This window comes from Myotis yumanensis, unplaced genomic scaffold, assembly GCF_028538775.1.
Source record: "Myotis yumanensis isolate MYYU_CA2020_CCGP unplaced genomic scaffold, mMyoYum1.0.hap1 SCAF_1, whole genome shotgun sequence".
Lineage (NCBI taxonomy): Eukaryota > Metazoa > Chordata > Mammalia > Chiroptera > Vespertilionidae > Myotis > Myotis yumanensis.
In genome coordinates this window covers 183662193-183683281 of record NW_027223752.1, presented here as the reverse complement: position 1 = coordinate 183683281, position 21089 = coordinate 183662193, and the positions used below count along the sequence as shown (strand labels likewise).

Sequence of the window (21089 nt, the reverse complement as noted above, 5' to 3'; positions counted from 1 at the left end):
AAAATGTATTTAATAACGCAAGAAGAATTTCTTATATTAAGATAAACTTCTATATAACCATGCAACTTAAAAGAGAAAAAATGTGACACATAATATTTTATCATGGAATTACCTCAATCATTTATTTACTAAAAATGACAAATGCACAAATATTTAAATAAGATTCATTTACATGTTTCTTGAATTCCTCTTACGATTTTTTTCTTCCTTTCTCTACCAAATAAGAAGTTTCATCATCTGTTAATGTTTTCTACTCATATGCATTACTTATGGGATTAATATAATTTTTGATTAGATAATCCATTAATTCCTAACCAAAGACTTAAAAAATTTCTCTATTTATCAAAGTAGTCACAGTCTCATACCTATTTTCTTGGTCATGTCCTGTCTTCCTGAATATTAAGACATGAGGGTAAGCATAGTACGTTCAATTTAAAATAATAGAATTCCATCCAAGTGCGTGTGTTTCAAAAGTACATTAAGCATGCGGAATTCTACAGGAAAAATATTGTTGATATGAATATTAATACCCCCCAATTGGAGCTAGCTCTTTGATACTGAATGAGATTCTCTTTTTTATTTATTATTAGCATTTGTTATATTTTTGTGAATGATAAATAGCACTAATGAAAATGAAATCCCTTTGCCATGTGTCAATGAATGATAAAAGCCTTAGAAATTCTTCTTAAATCCAATACCACAGGAAGTATTACCTTTGCATTGTTTATTCTTTTACAACTCTATCCTTTAATAATAAGTTAATTCATTCATTTCTGCTAATGTAATTTGCAACAGTTCAGGGAACTTACCATAATATTACTTAATTGAGGTTTGTAAACTCCTTATCCTTAGCTATTCAATACAGTTGGACTAAAAAAGATCAGCAGGCCTGACAAAAAAACATGAACTATATTTAACAAACATAATATATAATGCAAACAAAGTAGATAGGATATTGCACAGAGATAAAATTAAGTTAATTTGCAAATCTACTTCCTTTGTAATTTGACTGTATAAAATTTAAATTATTATACATCCTCTTAGTTACTGGGATGAAAAAAATGTATGATTGAGTAATATCAAGAAATGAAGTGAAAGGGGAAAAAATTGAATAATATTCATGAGAATATTGTAGTAAGTCAGAATAATTAGAAAGAAAAGAGCTAAAAATGTTACAAAAGATTAAAGTTACTCTTACACAAAAACTTACATTAGTATTATAGATAAAATTAAGCTTGAACTATTTAAACATATTTAAATAGAAAGTGTTAGTACAGCTAAATAAATCTCAAGGGCTTGTTTTGTAAATTATGAAAAGAGGTCTACTCTCAAATACAGTTAGGTTATCAAGACCTACCAAGCTATCATTTAATCACTGGTCAAACTTCCTTAGGATTTTACAGATGATATCAACCTAAAAATAGAGGCAAAGAAGCTATCTCTGTAAAGGTATCATTAAAAAAGGGGCAAGATACTCCCAACCCACTATTATATTCTAGTTACATTTAACTAGAGTTGTAGAGTTATTTAGTAAAAAATTTATTGCTTTTAAAATAGTGTTCCCCAAACTATTCCAAGTTATTTTTAGAGCAAAGTTTAAGGAAAGTCAGATAGTGTGGAATTTGTTAAAACAAGAACAGTTGAAATGTTTCTTTTTATAAGTTACTAGAGGCCCAATGCATGAAATTCATGCAAGGGGCTTAGCCCTCGCAACTGTGGCAGCTTGCCTCAGCCCTCACAGCCCCGGCTTCATCCAGAAAGTCATCTGGAAGGACGTCCGGAAGGTCATTTGGTTGTCTGGTCTAATTAGCATATTACACTTTTATTAGTATAGATAATTAGAGCCTACCAAAGCACTCAATGAATTTTTCTACCTGAGATTGCTTTTTAGATAAAACACAATAATGGTCCTTAATGTAATAGTTTACAAAACATAAGAAGGCAAGAATCTTTATTGTCCATAAAGTACTTGAATGTTAATACTTAAAATATAAAGATGATATAGTCATCTGTAAAAGTTTGTGTCTATTTTAACCAATCCATTTTAAGTTCTTTCTCCCCATACATGAAATTATATTTAAGTGTTAGTGCTTCTTTCCCAGATGTTCACAGGATCACAACATGAACAACCTTGTCCAACTATATTTCTTTAACCACATGATTTTCCTCTATAATAATTATTAACCAAATAGAAGCCAAGACTGGAAGTCATATCTCCTGACTCTAAATCCAATGCTTGTTGCCATTATTCCAGTAAGGAAAAGAGCAAGTTTGAAATTTATCTGATAGAAATTGTTTTAATTTGGCCATAAAATTGATGGTATATTTGTCATAAGTAGTTCCCTTAAAGAATGTCTCTGAAATCACCTCCTTAGTTTGCCAGGCCAACATATTCACCCAAAACAATTAATTTTTATTAATATTTTAGGTTTAAAAAAAGGTGATACATATTTTAAAAATTTTAATCATCAGATTTCCACATGGTTACATTTTTTAAATATATAAAATATTAACTGATTTTTGTGCTTATGTATGAATGTTAACATGGTAAATATTTTTTAAAGAATGGCCAAAAGTGCCCTAACTGGTTTGGCTCAGTGGATAGAGCGTTGGCCTGCGGACTCAAGGGTCCCAGGTTCGATTCCGGTCAAGGGCATGTGCCTTGGTTGCAGGCACATATCCAGTGGGGAGTGTGCAGGAGGCAGCTGATCGATGTTTCTAACTCTCTATCCTTCTCCCTTCCTCTCTGTAAAAAAATCAATAAAATATATTTAAGAAAAAAAAGAATGGCCAAAAGTAATTTTGTGAAAGGATTTATTTGCTTTAGAACTCATAAGTCATTACTATCATTTTTTGTTGTTGTTAAGCCTCACCTAAGGATATTTTTTCCATTGCATTTTAGAGAGTAGAAAGGAGTGAAGGAGGGGAAGAGGAGAGAAAGAGAGAGAGAAACATCGATGTGAGACACATTGATTGGTTGCCTCCCCCACAAGCCCCGATGAGGGCAAGGGCTAAAACCTGCAACCCCACTACATGCCCTTGACCGAGAATCAAACCTGTAACCCTCCAGCACCAGGGCCATTATTTTTATACTGTATGGATATAGATCTGAATATTGACAGAGTCCAGTCTGTGCAGTTATTAAAAAAACAATAAATATATTTTATATTTTTTATTTACTATTTCAGTAAGAAATTATCACCCTTAACATATTTATCAAAGGCATTTAAAAAATATCATTTATAGGAGTTATTGACACTAAATTTCCTCATCTAATTCTAAATTCACTACATAAAACTAGTCATATTATAAAAAGTTTGACTTTACAGAGTATAAGACAAGATAATGTGCAAATATTGACTATTAACTAATGTCTTCAGTAAACAGTATTGTAATAGATGAATAAAAAAAGTAAATATGGATTGTAAAAACGAGTTTTTTTAAATATTAAGATTGAAAATTCTTTATTAATTTTATCATTTAGCAAAAAGCTTACATTCCATGTACCCCTTCTACTTTAACTTCATTGTTGGGGAACTTTCTAAAACATATCACAAACTGCCTTGGACATAATGTATGAAAAATACCTTATCTTTTAATGGGTATTTTAAGCCATAATTATGAACATAATTTATACAATGCACATTTAAGCATTCAGAAACTACAAAGTGGATTCAAAAAGAGTATTTAATGGTATCATTCTACTATGCCCTTCAAAAAACTGTATCTTCTTTTATGCTTTTTTCCATAGTCGATTACTTTTTGTTATTATGAATACAGTTTCCAGAGTTAATGACTTCATAAATTCAGACTTGCTTTCTCCCCTAATTGAAGCCTTATAGACAATATTTTGTGCAAAGTTTTCTGACACCTATTGAAAGTTAAAGAATATCAGTGTTTATCTCCGAATTCTCAACTATGTTTTAAAAAATATGTTGCCAAAGAATAGTTTCAAGGGAGGTTATTTTATCTGTCAAGCCATCCATCTGCCTAGGCTCTGTGTTGAGTATTATGGTTTTGTCAGTCCTGTAGGAAAGAATATTGCAACCAATTAGTAATTTCCACAATGAATATGCAATAAGGAAGTAGAGGCATGCATGCCATGTGTTAGGCATCATGATATAAAACTGTGGTTCCCCAATTTGAATATTCATAACATAGGGAAATTACAAAATACAGACCCTTCCACTCTTCCCATTGATCTACATAATTCTGAGTCCACAGATCTGATATATTATTACTAAAAAGAACATCAATAGTAATTGCAATCCAGATGGCTCCTGGACTATATTTTGAGAAATAACAATGTAGAATATACTATCAGTAGTTTGTCAATTACTAAATCCAGATATAAGAATTAAATACTAACCTGTTTCAGTTTATGATGCAAGTTAAAATAGCTTTAAATTCAGCAAAAGTTTAAAACCACATATATATATATATATATATATATATATATATATATATATATATAAGGGCAGTAACTGTGACAACCGAAACAACTGGTCGACCAAACAGCAAGCTGTGTGGGGTGACCAGGCCAGCAGGGGGGGGGCAGTGAGGGGCGACCAGGCTGGCGGGGGAGGGGGGTAGTGAGGGACAACCAAATGACCGAACAGCCGGCTGTGTTGGGAGACCAGGCCAGCAGTGGGGGCATTGAGGGACGACCAGATGATTGAACAGCAGGCTGCATGGGGCTACCAGGCCAGCAGGGGGGCAGTGAGGGATGACCAAACAACAAAACAGCAGGCTGCGTGGGAGACCAGGCAGGCAGGGGGGCAGAGAGGGGTGACTAGGCCAGCAGGGGGGGCAGTTGGGGGTGACCAGGCTGGCGGGGGGGATAGTTAGGGGTGACTAGGCTGGCAGAGGGGGGCAGTTAGGGGCAAACAGGCTGGCACAAGTGAGCAGTTAGGAGCCGGTGGTCCAGGATTGTGAGAGGGATGTCGGACATCCCCCGAGGGGTCCCAGGTTGAAGAGGGTGCAGGCTGGGCTGAGGGGATCCTTCTGTGCATAAATTTCATGCACCAGGCCTCTAGTATTTAATGAAAAATTTAGGGGTCATTCACCTGAAAATATTCAGGAAAAGAAAAATTCTAATCTCATTTTCCCATGTAACTTTCCTGAAAAGACCTTGGGAATCTACAGCAAGTGGCAAATTTAGGCTCCCAGGAGAGGGAGAAGTATTCCACCCATCATAATCTAGGGAAAGATTGAGATTATATTATGCTTTTACCTGTGGGTGCTACAAACAGAAATACAAACACTGCTCAATATAAAGTTCAAAATATTTGACAATTTATTTCAGTAATTGCTTCATATTTTCTCTATGATAAAATTTGCTCTCAGAAGAATTCTTCTGAGGATGACAAGTTTAAAGATCAGGATAGAACTATATATATAAAAAAGTTCTGCATCTAGATTTTCATGATTATGTTTTGAGTTGTTTTGCTCCTTTAAAAATATTTTTACTCTTTCTTTGTTACTTAAAAATATTCTTTTCCTCTCAAAAATCCCCCTCAAATTCTGATAACATGAAGTATGGATAAGTGATTTAATATGCAGTAGTGAACTAGCACTTGTTTTCATTATAAATGACCATAGCAAGAGGAAACATTATGAGCCAGAACACAACCAAAAGTCAAAGCTGACCATTTGAGTAGAAGACTATTTGTTCACTGGGCGCAGATTGCTATTGGGATACTGTGGGACATGAAATATCCAAAGGCTGGTATTTGGAACATGACATATATGGATCTTACTATAATCTATTTATAATTATGATCTGTATTTACATATAAAGCAAAAACTGGAGTGACATTTCAAATATAAGAAAATTGAGTATATATTAATTAATATGTGTCACAATGGTAGACTTCTCATTAACATATTAAAGGTTAATCTTTGGTTAATCTCTCATTTGCATAGGACCCTTGTAAGACTCTGTACCTAATTTTGTATTTATGATGTTAATTATTTTTTGTACATAACACCCTCCTCAAATTGTATGCCATTCTCACCTTGCGACCTGACTGCATTTTCAAACTGGGAAGAGGCTTTGGAGAACATTTAATTTGACATCTGTGTTTTATAATTGAAAAATATCAATGTCCTTTTAACATTGGTAAATAAAATGATCTTAAACAAAGGCGCTTACACAAATAGTTTCTAACACTAACAGAAAAATAGATTTCTATTAAAGGGAGTTGTAGATCTGTGAGGCTCTCTCTGGAAGATTACATCCATTGTTGGGTAAAAGGGAGGTTAAGAAGGTACAGTCAAGTTTATATGAGATCAAGAACACTTGCTATTTTGTTAGGCATACCTGATAAAACATTTATGTTTAAACTTTTTTAAAAAGCAGGAGAGCGCTAACCGGTTTTGCTCAGTGGATAGAGCGTTGGCCTGCAGGCTGAAGGGTCTCGGGTTCAATTCTGGTCAAGGGCACATACCTTGTACTTCGGTTTCAAACTCACAGCTTTGGTGGGGGCATGCGAGAGGCAACCAATCAATGTGTCTTTCTCACATCGATATTTCTCTCTCTCCCCCTCTTCCTTCCACTCTCTCTAAAAATTAATGAAAAGAAATGTCCTCAGGTGAGGATTAAAAAAAAAAAAGCAGGAGGCAATATATGTATTTTGATCTTCCATATCCCTTAGCTATTATCACCTTGTAATATATTATGCCTTTTATTGTAAATTTCATGATGTCAAGAATTTCATGTCGTCATTATTTTCATGATGACAGTTTTGTTATTGATATAACCCTGGAGACAAAAAGTGCCTATCACACAGTAGGTGCTCAAAAATTATTTGTTGAATAAATGGAATATCTACTTTATATCCAATCAGAATTTTTTTTATGGAGATAATTTTTTAAAAAGGGGGAGAGAAAATGTTTAAGGAAACAAAAGTTGAGAAATTCCAGGAATTGGAGATAGGTTGGAATTCAAGAAATACAGCGAATCCTAAGAGAGATAAATAAAAAGAAACCCACACCTAGTCACATGGTAGAGAAACAGCAGAAAACCAAAGATAAAAAGAAAGGAAGGAAAGAAAGAAAGAAAGAAAGAAAGAAAGAAAGAAAGAAAGAAAGAAAAGAAAAGAAAAGAAAAGAAAAGAAAAGAAAAGAAAAGAAAAGAAAAGAAAAGAAAAGAAAAGAAAAGAAAAGAAAAGAAAAGAAGAAAAGAAAAGAAAAGAAAAGAAAAGAAAAGAAAAGAAAAGAAAAGGAAGGAAGGAAGGAAGGAAGGAAGGAAGGAAGGAAGGAAGGAAGGAAGGAAGGAAGGAAGGAAGGGTGGATTAAATGTAAATGAAGTCAGAAAAACAAATGGGGGCTATCTTCAAAGATGACTATTACAACAACAGCTAGTCACCAGCAATATTGTAAACAAAAAGTCAGTGGAATAATATTTTTTAAATGTTGGAAGAAAATGTTGGAATAATATTTTTTTAAATGTCAATCTCTAATTCTATATCCAACTAAACTATTTTTAAAGTAAAGGAACCCAATTAAAAAATAGAGTTTTATCATCAAAGACTCCCACAATAAAAATCTTCTAAAGTAGGTACTTCAGGAAGAAAGAAAATAATCTAAAAATAAAGGACCAAATTGCAAGTAGTGCTAAGCCAAGAAAATGATAATCAAAAGGATGAATCTAAACAAACTCTACCTACAATACAATAAAATTATAATATTGTCAATTTATTAGGCTAAAAAATGAGAACAAAAATATTAGTGTGTGCTAAAATCCTTATATGCTCAAGAGAAGGATTTTTAAATGTCTTAATTAAAATAGCAATTTTCCACAAATGGTACTATAGATTTAAACCAATTCCAATATAACTACCAGTAGCAATATTTTTAGAGAAGTTGACTAGCCAATTTTAACATTTGTATGAAAGAGCAATAATTCATTAATAGCTAAGATACTCCTGAAAAATACAAAAAAGGGTTTTATCTCTACCTGATATAACCCATAGTACACATTTGTATTCATTAAGAAAGGGTGGTAGTAATATAGACTCAGACAAAAATATCAGAATATAGAGCCCAGAATATAACAGCTCTCCCCCAATATGTGGAAACTTATGATAAGAACAGCCTTATAGATCAATGAAAGAATACATTGATCAATAAATGGAAGTAAAATAAAATAAATGGGATCCCTCTTTCACACCATACACAAAAATTAATGACAAGTGGACTAAAGGCTTTTAAATGTAAAAAGTTAAACTTTAAAATATTCATAGTAAAATTACAAGACAAAACAAAGGCATCAACAATTTCTTAAACTAGATATAAACATACATGAACCATAAAAAACATTGCCAAATTTCAAAATCACTATAAAATGAAATGGAAAAATAATCTATAGTGGAGAAGATATTTGCAACACATAAACTGCCAAAAATTAGGTGACCAATTATATAAAGAAATCCTCAACTATATATATAAAAAGCCAGCAACCACAATGCCATAAAGACCAGAACGACCAGTCGCTATGATGCCCACTGCGGCCAGCAAACCGGCTTGACCAGGGGGTGGGGCCTACCAGCCAACCTCCCGTGGCCCCTCCCCCCAGCCAGCTCCACCCCTGATCGGCCTCTCCCACCCTGATCGAAGGTGGGGTGGCCAGCCAACTCCCCCCACGGCCCTTCCCCCAGGCCAGCCCACCCCTGATTGGCCCACAGCCCCACCCTCCAGCCAGCCCCACCCCTGATTGCCCCCCAACACCAAGAGGGGTATGGGCTGGCGGCCAACCTCCTGCAGGCCCTCCCCCCAGTCAGCCCCACCCGCGATGGGCTCCCACCACCCCTATCGGCCTGAAGTCCCTCCCCCCAGCTACCTCACCCCTGATCGCCACCACTAACCCATTAGGGGATGGGACCAGCAAGCCAACCTCCTGCAGCCCCTCCCCCTGGCCAGCCCCACCCCAGATCGCCCCCCCCCACCCTGATAAGGGGTAGGGCAAGCCAGCCAACTGCCTGCAGGCCCTCCACCTGGCCAGCTCCACCCCCAATGGGCCCCCACTACCCTGATAGGCCTGTGGCCCCTCCCCCCAGCCAGCTCTGCCCCTGATCACTCACCACTCACACCAATCAGGGGTGGGGCTGGTCGAACAACCTCCCAAGGCCCCTCCCACAGCCGCTGACCCCCAATCGGCCCCCCCACCCCATTAAGGGGCAGGGCCAGCAGGCCCACTGCCCATAGCCCCTTCCTACAGCCAGCCCCACCTCCAATCGACCCCCCTCACCCCAATGGGGGCAAGGCCCACCAGTCAATTGCCTGCAGCCCCTCCCCTAGCAGGCCTGGCCCTGATTGGGCCCTAATCATGGCGGGCCGGCTGGCCAACCTCCTGCTATCTCCTCCTCCCAGCAGGGACAGCCCTGATCCGCCCTGATTGGCGTCAGGCCAGCCGAACGCCACCTATGCACAAATTCATGCATTGAGCCTCTAGAAATTAATAAAATGATACAATAGAAAAAAATTGTTTTATAAGAACAAAGAAACACTTTACCAAGGGAAAACACTAATCTATAATAATAAAAGGGTAATATGCTAATTAGACCAGATGTCTTCCGGATGTCATTCCGGACATCCTTCCTGAGGAAGCTGGGGCTGGAAGGAAGCCAGCCTGGTCCCAGGTGCCTGTGGGTGGCCCAAGGGAAGCCAACCTGGGTCCCGGGTGCCTGCTGGTGGGCTGAGGGCTGCCAGCCTGGGCCCTGGGTGCCTGCCAGCAGCCAAAGGAGGGAAGCCCGGATCCCGGATGCCAGAGGGAAGCTGGTGTCCGCAGCCAGGGGAAGGAAGGCTTACTCTTGTACAAATTTTTGTGCATCGGGCCTCTAGTATACAATAAAAAAGAAAAGACATTTAGCCTCCCTTGCAGTCAAGGAAATGTAAATTAAAGCTCTATTGAAAAAGTATTTTATATTCAAGAGATTGTTAACAAATTTTAAAACCAATCTGGCAATATGAAGAGTTAGTAAGGTTATGAAGTAAAGAGTTACATCTATATACTGTACTCTGGAAATCAATTTGATGTTACATAGTCAAATTAAACATGTGCACACCTATAAGCCTGGCATTTATCATTTTCAAAAAAACAAAATGCCTTGCCCATGTGCTTATAGAGACATATATTTATATCATCACTGCTTATAAAAACAAAAAATGAATATAACCCAATCTATTTATAGGATAATGGACCAGTCATACAATATTCATAGGCTAAAATACCATACATAAATAAAAATAAATGAACTATTTCTAATGCATCAATATAGATAAATTTCAAAAATATGTTAACTTTTTAAAAAGCAATTCACAAAGTAATAGTGATATAGTGATAATATGTAAAACACATATAATTAAACCATATATTAAGGATATATATATGGTAAAAATATAAGGAAAGTAAAAGAGATTATAAAAACATATTTAGGACAGTAGTGATCTCTGTGGGGAGAAGAAAGAATATGATTGATGAAGTGCACCCAAAAAGATTCAAAGGTATTTATTGGTAATGTTCTTTTTTTAAACCTGAGTAGTAGTATATACATGTTCATTTTATTGATTGTGTTCAAAAGTTATATATTTAATATTAATTTGCTTATATAAAAGCATTTTTGCAATTTTTAAAGTAAAAATATCTGCTATGAAGAAATTCATTAGAAGAGATCTCAAAGGAAAATTATCTCAACAGCTGATTCCTGATCCTTCTGTAGAGTTAAAAATATACTTGAATTGAATAAAACTTAATTAATATGTACTTAAAAATATATTTACTAACAAAGTAGCACATAAATAGATAAAAAAAATTTTAAATTACCCATTTAAATTTCTCAATTTTGAAAAAAAATGTGTTGAATTCTTTTAGGCATGAAAGTTAGTGGGTATAAGACCTTTTCAATACTGTAAGTGTTGTGGTTGCATTAGTTTATATATTAAGAAGACATGCAAAGTTTATAATTACAAGAAGTTTTAGAAATCACTTACTTTGATAATATCTTCATATAAGTGAAGATGTGTTGATTAACAATAATGATTCTTTATGATGTATTGTATAGCTGTATAGTGTACATATTGTATATTTCTAGTTCCATTTTAAAGGTTCTATTTAATAGATTCGGGTATAATTTTATTGCCTCTCAGATAAGTCATTTATAATAATAGTGAATTTTTAAAAAATCTGTCTTGTTTTTTTAACACTCCGGTGTGGGGTGAATTTCCCGCCAAAATATAAGATGGCGCGGGCAATTATTTAGGTTTCCCGCGCAAAATCAGGGATTTTTATGATACCTATTACCCCAATGGGTATGAAACGGTTCGCATACGCAGGTAGGTATCTTTGTGAACGGCAAACAAACAAATATTTGGTAATACGCAGTTACAATCGGCCCGAGTTTACACGTTTCCCGCACTCCACCGCAAATCTATATGAACCGAGTTAAGACGGCTCCCGCGGAGTACGCGCAATTCATGCGAGCCGACTTAACTCGTTTCCCCCACTCCAAGTGTTAAGAGGACAATTTTATGATATTAGTGTTCATAAACTGTTTTCATGGAAAAAACTGATTTAAACTTTAACTAACATGTTTGAAATCATTAAAAGACCACTCTTGGACTCTGAGAAGGCACTTTAGAAAGTATTTCCCATTCGCCCTTTGAGACATTTACAAATGTATCCCCATATGAGAGTTTAAGAAATAACTCAATATCAAATATCAAGCGCAGGCATTTAAAGGGCATCTAATATGAAACTTTAGCGTTAGCAGCAGCCTAGAGCTTTACTTATACGAGATTTTGATACCAGAGTTAAGAAGTGATTGATACCCAAGCAACTTCTCCCAAGAAATGAATTCTAAAAAAATGTTAATTTGTATTTAATAACTCAGTTGTGAAAATCAATCTGATTTTCTTTAAAAGAAAATATAGAAAGTAATGAAAATCAATCATTTTAATTTATAGGGCGCAAATATTCATATCACTCATCAATTATTCAGCCACAATGAATTTCTGAAAAAGCCAAGAGTACAAAGTTAGCAGATTGAGTTTGTTTTAATCAAATGTCTAAAAGTAGTCTAAATGTAATTACTATTTCATATTTATGTCCAAAGGCCAAACTCAAGTTTATAAATTGTTCAGAATCAAAGAAATTAGTTTTGTATCAAGTGACATACTTCTAAATAGCATTAACATGAACATGAATGTGGTAAATTGTAGATGTTTTAAAGAAATGTACTAGTGTATGTAGAAAACAACTGCAAATAGACAAAAATTATTTAAATAATTGTGTGTCATATGAAAATTAGAAAAAGATTTTAATAAGAATGGAAGTTAAAACAGTGAAGCTTTATTTTTACTAAATAAAATATTTCAGGTTAAGTTCTTTAATTCAACAAAAATTAAATGAGTGCCGTTCAGTCATTTTGTAAACTGGTCCTTTAATACACACAGAGAATGTATGTGTGACACTATATGTGTAGCCATATATGTAATTACAAATCCTCAAAGTAAATGGCTAATCATAATATAGTTAGGATACACTATATTAGTAATTAGATTTACTTCAATTATATATTGAAACCCCATTATTATAGGCTCAACTTCAGTTTTGAATTATGATCATGTAAGCAGAAATTTTATCTTTAGTATGATGAGGATATATTATTTTTATAAATGAAAATGACTGAGTGTAGGATGATAGTTAACTAACTTAAAGTTAAGTTATTACACACTCATATACTAATCACTCAGCAACTTCTCCCAAGAAATGGATTCTAAAAAATGTTAATTTATATTTAATAACTCAGTTGTGAAAATCAATCGGATTTTCTTTAATAGAAAATATATGGAAAGTAATGAAAATCAATCATTTTAATTTACAGGGGGCAAATGTTCATTTTACATCTATTTAATACTGCAGAGACTCAGAATTTTTATTTGCTAACTAATTGCTGCCTAAGAAAGGGTCTCTTTTACTAATCTAAATGACATACATTTTTTATTCAGATATTTTATATAATTATTATTAATATATGAGGTTTTAAGTATTGCATTTGTTAATTACATGAAGAGAATAATAGCAGGAATTGGAGCAATCATTCCTGTAAATGAAGTAAATGAGAAAAAGAACTTTAGAAGATGATCAATTTAAAAATAAAATACATATGCATGCTTTTTCAATATGTGTTAAAATAAACCTATTGTATTTGTGGGTGAACATAAATCTAACTGATTAAATTTTCTATGCCAAGTGAGTATTTCCTATGATATGGATGCATAAATCTTAAAATGAAATATTTTGTCATTTATTATCTATCTATGAAAAGAACTTGATTTTGAAACATCTACAACAAAAATCAATAGAAAAGTGTATATCACTGTTATTAGTTTCATAGAACTGAATTAAGACAGACCTTTTGATACCATGCTCAGTGTTTCATATTTGATACTATATTATCTACATAAGATTTTGCTAAGAGACGCAGTTACTGTACCATGATGCTAGCTGGTAAATATTTGACATTGGAGTCTCATAGAAGCCCTGTATGGGCAGCAAATGTATCCCATCAGCAATACTATATTCAAACCAAAGGAAATTGATTGAGAATAACACCCACAGAGAACACTGGCTGCTAAGAAGGATACGATCAGTGCCAGGAAACAGCACTGCACCTTTTATCATTTCTCCCATGATGCACCCTACTGACCACATGTCAACTGAAAACAAAAATGACATGGAGATAAACAAGAAGACAGGAATAGAAGGGCAAATAAATGAAGACACTTGACTACCCATGCCATAGAGCAGCGGTTCTCAACCTGTGGGTCGCGACCCCTTTGGTGGTCGAACGACCCTTTCACAGGGGTCGCCTAAGACCATCCTGCATATCAGATATTTCCATTACGATTCATAACAGTAGCAACATTACAGTTATGAAGTAGCAACGAAAATAATTTTATGGTTGGGTCACAACATGAGGAACTGTATTTAAAAGGCCAGAAGGTTGAGAACAACTGCCACAGAGCAATGGCCTGATCTTTCACTGACTGGATTAGAGGCCAGTCTTATGATCATTAACAGTCTTTTAAAACAGTGAAAAGGGGAGAATGCCAGGGCCCTTTCTTCTATGCAACTAAAGTAACAACACCACTCAGTGTTACCCAATGTATGATTGTTACTTTGCAATTATAATTCAATGATTACTTTAGTTTCTGATTTAAAAGGTCTAATTTGCATTCATCTACTAGGATCCTACTGATTTGTATTGTAAATTATTCTAGATTGTGTTAATATGGGAACCATGCAAATCAGTTTTTATTCTTTTGTATACCACATTTGGGGGGTGGGGGAGACTGCCAGCAACTCAAAAGAAAGGATTTCTTTTACAAAACAGATTTACTCATTTATAAATATGAATAAATATCATGAAGTGATATGGTAGTTCAAGAATGAATGTATTAGAATATGCTGGCTCAGTTCATTGACACCCACTGAAGGAGCAAATTTCTAAACAGGAGCCTTGCCTTATAAACATGGTTGCTTTGTAATAGTAAGAAATGCTGGCTTTCAAAACAGGATGGTTCAACATGAAATAAACAACATGATATAGAGAGCTGATACTTCTTCTGGAAATTGTGAATCAAAAGAAACCTAAAATTTAAGGTGAAATTATAATGTCCGCTATTTCCAGCTATAAAACCAGGAAGCTCGGGCAAAGGTACACAGGGAGGGGCAAAGTGGGGAAAGGTGAAGCAAAAAAAGTGAAATCTCTCTCTTTAACTACAGTTGGTTACCACTTGCTCCTATTGAAAAGTCAGAAAGAGAAAGAGGTCATTTTCAGGAGGGGAAGTAACCTAGAAGAATAACGGGTATTGAAGGGGGAGCAAATAAGGACAGGCATTAAGGTAGCAGCACACTATAATTTTGCTGCACTTACTCTTCAAATTACATCTTGTAATTTGGCAGTGACCTTAAAGAATTCCTCATGAGCCAGGCCAGCGTGGCTCTGTGGTTGAGCATTGATTTATGAACCAGGAGGTCAGGGTTCGATTCCTGGTCAGGGCACATGCCCAGATAGCCAGCTTGATCCTGTGTGGGGCCTGCAGGAGGCAGCCAATCAATGATTATTTCTCATCATTGATATTTCTCTCTTTCTCTCTCTCTCTCTCTTCCTCTCTGAAATCAATACAAATATATTTTTTTTAAAAAGAATTCCTCATGAGATTCTTTCCAGTGTGAAAATCTCACTCAGATTCCACTCAAAGTTTTCAGTTTGATTTAATTCCCTATACAGTGACCACTACAAAGGAATGGTTACAGCTTTGAAGGTGATAAGCATACCCAAAGAAGCAAATTTGTTTTGCTTCCATTTTAGGAAAGCAAGTGACATGCAAAAGTATCAGGGAAAGATAGAGCAAACAGTTGTGCATCCCTTTATTATGAATGCATTTGTAATTTCAGACAATATCTGTCTCACAAGAGGTTGGTACTGTGAGAATTTTTGATTTAAAGAAAAAAGGAAAAGATCTCTGAAAAGATATTTGTTTTTGAATTGCAAGTATTCTTATCATACTATCCAAATTGACCAGTCTAAGTTGCTATTTACAGTGCATCTGTGTTTTTTTTAATAGGTACTGGAAAAGAGATAGACAAAAAAATATAGAAAGCTAAAAACTCAGTATGCAGGGTTTCTCCTTGCCTGTATCTATTAAAATGTTTGGGGAAAGTTGTTTCTGCCACAAACCTATCTGTAACTTAGAAAACATCTATTTCCATTTTTTTATTGAATGCAAAAACTCAATGTGATATCTCTGGTATATACTCTTTTTTTTTCCTGCTGCAGAACCAATTCCATTGCTTTCTAACTGTAACCTTGAACAAATTACTTCATCTCTCTTAATCTCAATTTCATACTCTAAAATGCAAATGATAGATAGCATTTATGTAGAATTTTTAATAGACTCTGAAAGTAATACGCCTGATAAACATATTTTCATATTGTCTGGTACATAGTAAGTCTTCATTAATGTTAGTTATCATTATCATCATGAATTAAATGTATATTGAAATTATGTATATGAAAGTCACTTATTTTATATTTATATTACATATCCTATCTAATAAGGAGGGGATATGCAAATTAACCATCATGTTGTCACAAAGATGGCAGTGCCCACAGCCACAAGATGGTGGTGCCCAGTCCCCTCAGCCCCGCCAGAGTCCTCCAGTCCTTTCAGTCCAGTGGGGGGGCGGGGGGGGGGGGGCAGGCAGCAGGCACATGGTGCGGCCGGACCCTCCCTCAGTCCCCGAGCCACCCAGGGCTGGCCCAAGGCACAGGCAAGCCTCAGATGTCGGCTGCCCAGCCACCCAGGGCCTCCCAAGGCTCAGGTAACCAGGGCTGGCCGAGGCTTGTGCTGCTAGCAGTGGCAGCAGCAGAGGTGTGATGGGGATGTCGCCTTCCCCTGATCGCTGGGTCACCTTCCACCCCTGAGGGCTCCGGGACTGAATGGGGGCAGGCTGGGCTGAGAGACCCCCACTCCAGTGCATGAATTTTCATGCACCGGGCCTCTAATAGATCATAAAGTTTTTGTATAAAAATTATGCAAAGATATAAACTCTATATCTGAACTACTGATGAATATACATTGCATTCTATTTTCTTTATTTTAATGTATCTTTTCTAGGTGGTAATACCCTGGAAACTTTTCCAATTTCCATTTAACTTTGCTCACTATTCACTATTCCTACAGACTATCCATGCTTATGACATCTGCATGCTAAGCCTTGTGCCTGGAAATGTTGCACTCTATCATTGTGAATTACAAAAGTGGAGTATATGCATATGAATTTATATGAATTTTTATTTACTCAAGACAGGTGTATTTCTCAAAATAAAGCCATGGAACCAAATTTCATGATTATTAAGGTGACAAGTATTTTATGAACTTTTTAAGATATTCCAATGAATACCAACTGTGAAAGCCTTAGGAGAAATTAACAAATCCAATCATGGTTAGAAAGTGAATTTTGATATTACTGAGACAATCAGATACAGTATTTGGGTCTCTATGAGTTTTGTACATTAATGCTACCCAGGTAGAATTCTGGTTGCTTTTATTATTCTGATTCATTATATCCCCCTTCCATCATCTGTTTCCCAGGGGCAGAAAGCAGATTCATTTGCAACTTTAACACTCAGAAGCTGACTCACTTTCCTTAAAATGAATGTTAGTAAAGTTTGGTGCTAACAAAATATAATTATTAATTTTCCAAGTAATAAAAATATCAGGTGTCATGTCATTTGTTAGGCATTAGATTATACTAAATTATCTTTTTTCTACTTTTAGCCAAGATAATAGAATAATATAATGTAGGCCCTGGCAGCTTAAATCTAAATTTAAAAAGCAATGTATTGCTGCTTCTGCACTCTGTATAGTGACTTGGGTTGTTATTCACAACAAAATATTTTTTTGGACTATGTAAGCTTTGTTTCAGCATCCTGACAAATGTTTCCGTGGCTCTGGTAACACGATTTTTAAACCACACTGCTTTTCCCCTTAACATAATTATACCTTCATTTGGCATAGGATTCAGAGAATGTGCTTTAGTACATTTTCTTGGATACTTTGAAGTACAATAGCAAAATTTAATATGGTTTTCTAAAACAAGAACACTATTTATTTGAAACACTTATGCTTCAAAAGTTAAAAATTCAACTAGATATTTACCAAAAGCACATTGTTTTAAACTTCGATGCAAAATGGAATTATAAAAGACTACTGTATGCATAAATAAATTTAGAAGGTCCACATTTTGCACATGTGAATCTAAGTAAGAAAAATAGACAATATCCATGAGGCACAACATAAATATTATAATGCCAGGAAATTAAAGAAAGATTTTCTCCTTGAATCAACATGTTTGACTTGCTTTTCTTTCTTTGTAACGTGTATGACATCATATTATTAATTTTAACCTTTATTTAAAAGCCTTTATAGTTTTATTTGTTTTTTTACAAAACAGAAAAATCCATGGAAACTTACAATAAAGGAAAAACTTACAATAAAAGAGAAAACTTTTAGGTTTATAATTACAGTATAAATAAATTTATAGACTAATGAACTTACAAAATATGTAGCCATAAAACACTTAAATAATGTTTTTATTGCATCACATTTTTTTAAATTTTCATCTTTGAAAATCCATGTAATTCTGCAGTGTATATAATAAGTAATTTAAAGAAATCCTAATATTGAAAGGGTATTTTACTTTAAACATTTTATGTTCTCATCAACACAGAGTAATGCTGGCCCTGGCAATTTCACATTATCACCAAATTAAACACATGTTTCCTTCAGATCCAAGTGTGTCCTCACTTCATTCTGTACATCAACTTGCGGAAGTGCCTCAGTAAATGGTAATTAATTCATTGTTTTTCTTTTCCTGTTGTCTGATTCACGGGTATTTGGTTTCTCATCATTTGAGAGGATTACTTTTTATTCTAGATGGCCTTTTAGTTACTTTCATTTTTTATAGCTCATCTAATTCAATCTGAAGGTTATTTGGGCTAGAGTTTCCCCCAAAGAACTTTAAAATATAAAAATTGAAGTAACTTATATTTGAAGGTATTTGCAGATATGTGTATGTTTGTACATATCTAATCCTATATAATAAAAGAGAACCATGGTAGTTAGCCATACGGCCGCTACCCTTCCCATTGGCTAATCAGTGAGTATATGCAAATTAACTGACAACCAAGATGGCGGCCGGCAGCCATGCACTGGAGCGAACAGGGAGGCTTGCTTGCTCCAGTGACTGGCGGACTCCAACATTCCCCGCCTGACTTGCCGGCCTCTCAGCTGCAACTCTAAGCAACTATGTTGCAAATATAGAAGCTAAACAAAACCCTAGAAACCTGCGTTAGTCAGCCGGGCTTCAGCCAGCCAGACCGCAACATTGTATCAAATACAGAAGGTAAAGGAAGGCCAGAGCCGAGGCCTCAGAGCTAAAGCTGGCGCGGAATAAAAAAAAAAAAAAAGAAAAAAAGGAGTGCTTGGGAGCTTCAGTCACCCGCCAGCCTGAAAACGGCCCTCAGCCCCTCACCCAGACTGGCCAGGCACCCCAGTGGGGACCCCCACCCTGATCCAGGACACCCTTCAGGGCAAACCAGCCAGCCCCCACCCATGCACCAGGCCTCTATTCTATATAGTAAAAGGGTAATATGCCTCCAGGCACCGGGATCAGCGTGACAGGGGGCAGCGCCCAAACCCCCGGATCGCCCTGCAGCTCTGTGTGTGACAGGGGGCGGGGCCACAACCTCCCTATCCGCCCTGCTCTGTTCGTGACAGGGGAAGGTGCCCCAACCCCTTGATCAGCCCTGCTCTGTGCCTGATACGGGGGAGCTCCCCAACCCCCTGATCGCCCTGCGGCTCTGTGTGTGACAGGGTGCAGCGCCCCAACCCCCTGATCGGCCCTGCTCTGTGTGTGACAGGGTGCGGTGCCCCAACTCCCCGCCCCACGGGCCCTGCTCTGTGTGTGACAGGGTAGAGCCATAACCTCCCCATCGGCCTTGCTCTGTGTGTGACAGTGGCGGTGCCCCAACTCCCCTATTGGCCCTGCTCTGTTCATGACAGGGGGGAGCTCCTCAACCCCCTGATCTGCCCTGTTCTGTCCATGACAGGGGGGGCGCTCCTCAACCCCCTGATCGGCCCTGCTCTGTGTGTGACAGGGTACGGAGCCCCAAACCCCCTGATTGGCCCTGCTCTGTGTGTGACAGGGGGTGGCGCCGCAACTTCCCTATCGACCCTGCCTTGAGTGTGACAGGGGGCGGTGCCCCAACCCCCTAATCGGCTGTACCCTGAGCGTGACTAGGGATGGCATCGCAACCTCCTGATCCGCCCTGTTCTGTGCATGACAGGGGGCGGCACCCCAACTCCCCAATCGGCCCTGCTCTGAGCCTGACCAGGGGCTGCACCTAGGGATTGGGCCTGCCCTCTGCCACCCGGGAGCAGGCCTAAGCCAGCAGGTCATTATCTCCTGAGGGGTCCCAGACTGCGAGAGGGCACAGGATGGGCTGAGGGACCCCCTCTCCCCCCCCCCGCCCCGAGTGCACAAATTTTTGTGTACCGGGCCTCTAGTGTTTTATATGTATCAAATTGACTCTCATCACCACAATCCTATAAGATAGGCAAAGAAGGTATTTTATAAAGGAAATTGACATATAGGAGGTAAGTCACAGGACTAAAGTGAATAAGACCAGAAGCCAGTTCTTGCAGTCCTGTTCCCACATGAGCTCAAGACTTATTTGAGGGCTGAAGGGAAGAGTCCCATAGTGGGTGTCACCATTCATGACCTCTGTCCTAAGAGCCAAATGGACCAAGGGCAGTTTAAATGGAATGTCACAGTAAAGACTAAGGCATTCATTTCATTATTTGCAGTCCCCCCTCAATGTCTCATTTCATTTTAAAAAATGACCCAGTATTCTTTCTGTAGAACTTAGATGGACAGAAACATGCACTATGCTTTTAAATCTTTCTACAAACATATTTCCAGGAGACAGGGAATGTCTGGGGCCCTAGTGGAGCTTTGTGCCTGATAGCACTGAATGTTTCCTCTTCAAGGCATTAAGGCAGCGGTTCTCAACCTGTGGGTCGCGACCCCTTTGGCGGTCGAACGACCCTTTCACAGGGGTCACCTAAGACCATCCTGCATATCAGATATTTCCATTACGATTCATAACAGTAGCAACAGTACAGTTATGAAGTAGCAAAGAAAATAATTTTATGGTTGGGTCACAACATGAGGAACTGTATTTAAAGGGCCAGAAGGTTAAGAACCACTGCATTAGGGGGTCCAGGTCTAGCTCTTCAGCTTCTTGCCTTTTGTTCCACCAGAAGTCGGTTCTCTGTGTCCCCCCTCACTTTCTGCCTCCTTTGCTGTATAGCTCTCAAACCTCCTTTTGTGACCATTATGCCTTCTGCTGCCCTCTAGTGGACTGTGGTCTTCTCTAACCACCTTGGAGAAGGGATTTTACTCTTCTAGCTAAGTACTTCCATCTTTTCAGCTCCCTCAAAATCCCTAGCTTCCA

General features: G+C 37.2%; 1 protein-coding gene across 6 annotated transcripts in view; it reads right to left on the bottom strand.

Moving 5' to 3' along the window:
- MAPK10 (mitogen-activated protein kinase 10) overlaps positions 1-21089 on the bottom strand; it is a 280579-nt gene that overhangs the window by 53081 nt on the left and 206409 nt on the right. The window contains exon 9 of one of the 6 annotated variants that reach the window (XM_070393316.1): positions 13648-13719. The exons of the other annotated variants lie outside the window; for them this stretch is intronic. Within the exon in view, the coding sequence (XP_070249417.1) occupies positions 13648-13719 (72 nt within the window). The remainder of the gene's footprint in view (positions 1-13647; positions 13720-21089) is intronic. 6 annotated transcript variants of the gene reach the window in all.